The 7,752-nt window shown below is 32.8% G+C and overlaps 1 protein-coding gene across 2 annotated transcripts in view; it reads right to left on the bottom strand.

Annotated features, from left to right (window-relative positions):
* Positions 1 to 7,566, bottom strand: part of LOC117102618 — a 23,598-nt gene extending 16,032 nt beyond the window's left edge. The window contains exons 1-4 of one of the 2 annotated variants that reach the window (XM_033242998.1): positions 7,416 to 7,566; positions 5,064 to 5,163; positions 1,749 to 1,842; positions 1,132 to 1,175 (exon numbers count right to left, since the gene is read on the bottom strand). In XM_033242998.1, the coding sequence (XP_033098889.1) occupies positions 1,132 to 1,175; positions 1,749 to 1,842; positions 5,064 to 5,078 (153 nt within the window). In that variant the 5' untranslated portion in view covers positions 5,079 to 5,163; positions 7,416 to 7,566. The other variant, XM_033242996.1, reaches the window with a different exon arrangement.
* Positions 7,567 to 7,752: the final 186 nt, after the last annotated feature.

Below are 7,752 nucleotides of genomic sequence, written 5' to 3'. Positions count from 1 at the left end.
AGCACTACTTTTGATGTTATTCTTTGACTATGCAGTACAGTAAACATATTTAAAAGAACAAAACATGTTTTACATGGTGGTCACCTTGAAATTTAATATGGCTGCTAAATGACCTTGACCTAAAATGGCTATCATAATGACCTCTGATGAAATAGTTCCTATCAAAAATTGAATTTTGTGAGCTTATGTATGATTTTGCTGTAAAACACGATCACTTACAAATTATTAAGATATTCTACGTATTTAACAGAAAAATGAAATAGAATGACCTTAAATGACTATCTGACCATGTCACAAGTCCTATAAATCATTGACCATGAAAATATATTTTTAGACATCATAATTCTTATTGGAAGTAGTTTAAAAGTCGATATATTGATAAATATAGTTTTTGCGTGGCAGCCATTTTAAAATTCAAGATGGCCGCCAGAATGACCTCAAATGAAATATTGTAGTTCATAGTAACATTTTTGAATTCTGAGAGCCTGGGTATGATTCTAATGTAAAATTTGACAATTACGTAATTTTAAAGATACCATACAATATTTGAACTTGAATGACCTTAAATGACCTATTTGTGGCAATCTGACCAGGTCAAATATGATATTGGTATTCCTCGATCATATAAACATACTCTTAGACATTATAATTATTATTCAAAGTGATTTAGAAGCGGAGATATAGATAAACATAGGTTTTATAAGGCTACCATTTTGAAATCCAAGATGGCCGCCATAATGACCTCGGATGAGGTGGTTCCTACCAAAAATTGAATGCTATGACCATAAGGAGCATGTAAAAAAAAATTGGTGCTTTTGTCCGGAACGTCCATATTAAGTCAAAATGTGGCCCTAAGCTGCCGTACTAAAAAGGCGATTTGTTTATAAACATACACTATACAACTTATTTTTATAGTTAAAGATTTACTGCCTGTGGTTTCCAAGAAAAAATCAACAAAAAATGAATCGGTAAACAATCGTACAAGCTACCCACTTAAAATTTAAAAACAGATAAAATTGGATTCACAGAGGTTAAAGTAAGATATTTTATTATTATTATTAGCAGCTAACTTAAGGGTCTAAAAATATAATATCATAATGGCATTATACTGTACATTCATAAAAATCATACCTTAATTTGATCTTCCTCTTCTTTGGAAATATCCTCATTTTCTTCTGAAAAGTAAAACAAATGATGATAATATCTTCATGATGATGAATGCTTATGGTACCTTATGTAGATACATCAAACAATGAAAAATGCTTGAATACACCACACATGAGGCATGTCATCCCAAAACCAGCATATTGTCGCTATTATGTTAAACTGAGTATGTGACAGTATTGTACACTTTAAGTACAGAAAAGCCATTTTTATTTTTATTTTTATTTTGGCAATAGCACTCGATTCCAGTAAATGACTCATCATTCCAGAACTTACAATTTGGAGAATAAAAATATATTAAAAGTAAATTTTCATTTTTTGTGATGATGACAAGCCTCATATATATATATATATATCATATCTCGCTGAATCAATTACAAGGGTGATAAATAATAACGGGAAGACTTTTGAAAAATTTGACTGTCATAGTCTAGGATAGGAGTATTTCAGTGTTAATCGCACCAAGGATAACCCACTAAGTCCGAAGACTTGTTTCCAGTGGGGTCCTTCTGGGAGACAATCAGAACAGTTTACCTTAACAATAAATCTAAAGCTTTACACAATTTGCCCTAAATTAACTTTACCTTCATCGTGCTCACGTATACGCTCCCGTCTCTTTAAGCGGTCCTCTCTTGTTTCAGCTGACTCCATTTTATTATTTGAATTCTCGAGTACAACCTGATTACAAATATACAGAATAAATAAAAATTACAGAAAAAAAAAAAAAAATATTAAGGATAGAAATAGATTGAAAATCGTCTTGCTGCTTTGGCAGTATAAGCCTAGAATACATATAAAAAGCTTCAATGAAAAAAATAAGGGAAAATACATTTTTGGTGTATTACAAAATGATATCCTGTGTGCACAATGTACTAGAATTAACTAATTAAACTAATTAACTAATTAAACTAATTAAAGACCACCTCCAATCATGGAGCCTCCATGCTCCTTTACCACAAATTGGTAGACATGTTGAACTGATGACAAACAACCCAAGTCAGTGGTGCATATGACCAACAAAAGAAAGATAAGCTTTGACTTTTGAGGCTAAACTAGACTTGACACCACGTTATTCAAAAATTCATATCTCCTTAACGGAGAGTCATATCATATTACTTTTTTTTAAGGAAAATGTTCTTAAAAGACTATTCTACACCACTATATGATTGGAAAAAGATTGAAAAATTTGTCTGACCTCTGAAATAATGATGGAAAAAAAGTACTGTATGATTTCTTAACAGATTTTCACATGTTTTATTTGAATGTAGGTAAGAATGGCCCCGGAAAAAATGGCCCCGGAAAAAATGGCCCTGGTAAAAATGGCCCCAGTAAAAATGGCCCCAAATGACAAGTAGGTAAAAATGGCCCCAATGAAAAAAATAGAAATGATATTTTTTTTTAAATCTTCAAATATTTAAATACTGTAATAAGCAAGAATTAAATCAATAACAAATACAGTTACACAACAGATGCAAATAATGTACTGAGAGATTATCAGAAAACAACGGCCATTGAACAATTTTTGATAGTTAAAATAAGTTTTAAAAACGTTATTCCACTAACAAAGTAGAAGAATGACATACATACAGTACTTCAACTACCAAAATGCAACTCATAGATACCCACTAAATTCACTTTTGTTATTAGTATCAAATGAAATAACTTTACATGTTATAAACAGTGCAAATAAACAGTAGTTAAAGCATGTGGATCAACTGTGTGTTTGAATGACAAGTTCATGTATGGGAAAAGGGAGGCTTACTTTACTTCAACAAATGTTCTGCTTAGAGTTACTTCAAAGAAGTATTTGTTAATCAAATATTGTTTCTAAAGTAAACTGAATAATTAGGTTTATTTAAGCAACTTATTTAATTGCATACTTGGTTTCTACTCCCCGTCAAGTAAATTTAAGTGCCTAAAACTATACTAAATAATGTAAACAGAGATACTATATTATATACATAGTTATGTAAATATGGCAATTATGCTAAGAATTAAAATGGTGTGTAATTGTGAGGGTAAAGTAATTATGGTAGGATCAAATGGTATTGCTAAATCCCAAAAACCTAAAACACACTGTAGAAAACCAAACAATTCAATTGTGATGGACTCACTTGGTATATCACTAAGAAAATTAAATATTTATAAGAACCTATTTTTTGGTTAAAATGTTGATTATTTTTTTAGGAAAAAATACTTGCAAATACACCACAATCCTCCAAACACACTGCCAACCCCATCCAAAATAATAATAATAATTTGATGTTCATATAAACTCATTGTTTGTGGGGTTTACCAATACCCAGATTGAATTTCTGGAAAATTGTGATTCCGCTTCCTTGAAATTGGCAACAAATAAATTATTTTAGTATTAATAAATGCATGATTTATGTTGATTTATTGATTATGTTGTTTCTATTTTTTAACATTTAAATGGGAAAAAAATAAAAAGTTATTCATGGCTTTTTTTTATCTTTGAATATTTTATCATTGAATATGTAATTTCTGCAAAAAGTAAAATGTAAATGGCAATTTATTTGATGTTAGATTCCTTTTAAAAACTAAATTATTTCCTTTTTAAAAAATGCATATAATGATTTTTAAAAAATCAGTTTTAATACAGAATTTTATTATTGGGGCCATTTTTACCTACCTGTCATTTGGGGCCATTTTTACCTACCTGTCATTTGGGGCCATTTTTACCGGGCCATTTTTTCCTCTGCCATTTTTTCCGGGACCATTCTTACCGTACACCGTTTTATTTCAGGGAAGAGAAGAATGAAAGTGGAGTCACATGTCTATCACTATGAATATTCACCAAAAATATTAGCTTGAAAATGGCTTGTGGATATTAATATTATACAATAGAATAGTGTTTTAAACACTGAAATGTCTTTAAAAATTGTCAAGTTCAGTGCTGTTTATTAAACAGCTTAATAAATTAAAATAAATGTAAAGACATGCTTATGATATATGTCTTACACTACACTACTTCTTTTCTCTGTGACTGAGGTGATGATCATACAGCACCTTTAAATAATAAGTTAATGTACTGTACAGTAGGAATATGAATCATTACATCTTGAAAATACACTCAATTTTGTAATGTATTATTATCTACTGCATAGTTCATTAAAGGGTTTCAAAAGTGCTGCAGAACAAGTCACTGGTAAATGTTGTTTGATCTATGTTACAAGTCTGTTTTTGTAAATTAATTAAAGTTTAATTTAACTATTGGGTCTTTCCACTCTTTCTACTATCCCCGAAATAAAACATTCCTCTAGAAAGAAGTGACTGATGTGTGTTTATAAAAGAAACTACAACCTGACATGGAAAAACCTTGACATAAAAACAGGAAAATCACAGTCTAGTATAGTGTGTACAGTATTCAAGCTTCATCTCTTGTTTTTCCATCTTTATTTCAGAGGTCAAGAACATTTTTTTTTCAATCAAATATGTAGAATAGTCTTTTAAGGACATTTTCCAGAAAAAAAAAAAACTAGCATATGCTCCCCCCACCCCCACTTGTTATTGATTTAAGAATTTTTAAACAACACGATAGCCTAAAATCTTATCGTATTTTTGTTGGTTACACACCAGACTTGGGCTGTTTGTTATCAACCAACTTGTCTACATGTAGTGGAAAATACATACAATATTAGCAAATGTCATTTTATTTGTCATTATTATTCTAGAAACCAAATCTGCTAAAGGGAATGGAAACCTGGTCCCAAAAATGGTCTTTAATTGGAGGGACACCTGCATATTCTTTGAATATAACCAAACACTAATGTTCCTAAATATTCATATTCTTTATCTCATATTTATACATTATTATACAGCCTTAAACAAAAAATCAAATGGGTTATTTTTAGTAGAATAAAAAAATAAGTTCATACCACTGCGTCATCCATTCTGTTTTGGTTGGATTGGCCAGTTGATTTTTTAGGACTATTTGCTGCATTGGCTGTTTTTTTCCGAAATAACCTTTGCCACCCACTACAAAAAACAAGTAAGTAAATGATGAAAAAATATGTCATAATACTTCATGAAGGAATATAGAATGTGATTGAGAAGGTATTCCGGGGTCATAAACCTTCCACATGAGTGGTTGGAGTCTCACAGAAATTGGGTCAGCCTCGTGCCCTCACCAGATCATACAGCAAATATAATTTGCTATGATAGAAAGCAATTTTAACCAAGGCAATTCAACAAAAGGATGCATATCTCCACTCTCGAACATAGCGCATGCATACAGTCCTTTGATCTTTACTGAGGCATTGACAATCCGATACTAGTTGCAAGTACAGCTGTCAATTATAAGTCTGCGTGCCATATGTTTTACGGTGTTAGTTACTATTTTATCAACTTTGGGTACTTCGCAATGCCTGTTACATCTGATTTCTTTTGAACATGAACTTCTATCCTACAGTTTGGTTCGTGAATATTGACCAACAAAATGAAAAGTTATAGCCATTAAAAGTTTGATTTTTATAAATTTTTTTGTTCTTAAAACATTAAACTGTCATTTTGACAATGTTGGACTACTGTAAGGTGCACAAAACAAACATTTGAGTACCGGTAGATAGAGAAAATTTGTTTATTTTTTCTGCGAAGTGAGTCTCATGAACGACAATACACCACAATATTGGTAAATTTAATGTTGAAATAATGAATATAAGTCTAATATTAGTACAAAATATCATTAGATAGATGTGATCACCGCACGTTGTGCGATTATTATGGCAACTAACACATGTGTGGGTAATAGAGGGATTTAGCGATGATTGTTTACAGGCAGTCACGTGACCTAACTTGAGTGTACATGAAAAACATTACAGTGCGATAGCATAGGAAAAGATAATGTTATGGTTGCGAAAACAACCCACCGTTAACGTAGGAAGTAAGTGGCTAGGAAAGGCAATACGATTGTTCGAAATAGTGTTTATTTATTTCTCCTAGTCTTCTCTCTGGATTGTATGCTTTGAAAGTGATTCTTCAAAACCTTAGCTGGCCCTAACATCGCAGCGTAGTTCGCAGGTCGAAGACCATCATGCATACATAAACATGCCGTAGATGTGCAGGGACCTGCGCCTAACATTTGTTGAAAAATCTCAATGTTTGAGGAGAGTATCTTTTAAGCATTAGCAAAACATTAAGGAAAAATTTTTAAGTTTTAAGTAATTTCCAATCAGTTTGATATAGTGGGAATTATGATGATCTTTACAAGGGATGGCTGCGATAGAAATCTCCATGTAAAACACCACTGTGTCAGTGGATTGTTTATATCCAACGCTCAAGTTAGGTCACATGACGCCCATCGCTAAATCCCTCTATTGGTCACATGCTGACGGTAAATTATGGTTTGGTTGCTATGGTTTTGTGGCAGTCAGCGTGTAATGGCACGCAGCGCATACTGTAGAATGTTGATGCCAGAGTTTTATACTTTCATGTCCTGAGATGTGCGTCCTTTTGTTGAATTGCCTTGTTTTACCTAATCTCCCATATTTAATAGTAAGGAAGGGCCTTTGGGAAGTTTGAGGAGGTTTTAGCAATATCCAAGGTTAGAAAATTTAGACTCAAAATTTATATAATTAATAATTATGATTTATTATTAAATAATACAATACAAATTTGACAAATACATTTACAAAATACACACTTAATTATCAATTATCCAAGGTTATCTCCATTCATTGAGGCCTAGGCCTACTTTACCTTGATAAGTCTGACATTGTCACTCTAAAAAAATACAGCTATCTTCTGCCTTTCTATTCTTATGGCACAATTGGGGCTCTTGATTTGTCCTGTTCAACTTCCTTTAAAATTCAAAATTGGGTGGGCCTCCTATCCTAGGCCTGACATCGGCTAGGTAGCCTAGGGCTAGGTAGGCTTTATTCTGCGTCGAAGATGAACGTAGGCTAGTTCTAGTAGTAGATAGGCTTTGAGATCCGTTAACCCGATCTGCACCACGTACAGTTCCTCCTAGGCCTATGCCTACTTTCAGGCATGTGTACCTAGGCCTACGTGTAGCCTAGCTAGAAATAGGATGTTGGCGCTCCCTCCTGCTACAGGGTAGGTCGGTGAGCCAGATCATACACCAAAGAAGCACAGGCCAGCTAGAATAGGACTCTAGGCCTAGGCCTAGTGTAGTAGTAAGTAGTAGGCTAGGCTATGATTATTAATACTATAATAGGACTGCGTTTAGGGCCTAGGCCTAGTTATAATCGTTGGCTCAAGTTATTTCAAACCTTCGACAGCTCGTTAATGATGTATTGACAGCAATATCATACTTAAAATACTCATGGTTTTCATATTTCTAGTTATGTAGTGAATTCAATAACTTCTTATCACCCGCGCGCCTGTTTATCTCGAAATAACCTTTGACCCTTGTGATATGAACTGCTGAGTTTTCAGAGTTCATCTTTATAGTAGAAGCGCCACCAAACTGTCAAACAAAAATAGTAATAGAATTATAAATAATGACTAGAAAAAATGTGTTGTCCAAGCTCGTACCCGAGTCTAAACAAAATCTACGGTCTGTGTGTGCATGGAGGAAATAATTAATTTTTTTCCATGGTATATGTG

Source organism: Anneissia japonica, unplaced genomic scaffold (assembly GCF_011630105.1).
Source record: "Anneissia japonica isolate Jap-2015-1 unplaced genomic scaffold, ASM1163010v1 scaffold1489_len2284818_cov182, whole genome shotgun sequence".
Classification (NCBI taxonomy): Eukaryota; Metazoa; Echinodermata; class Crinoidea; order Comatulida; family Comatulidae; genus Anneissia; species Anneissia japonica.
This window is presented reverse-complemented; position numbering and strand designations above follow the sequence as displayed.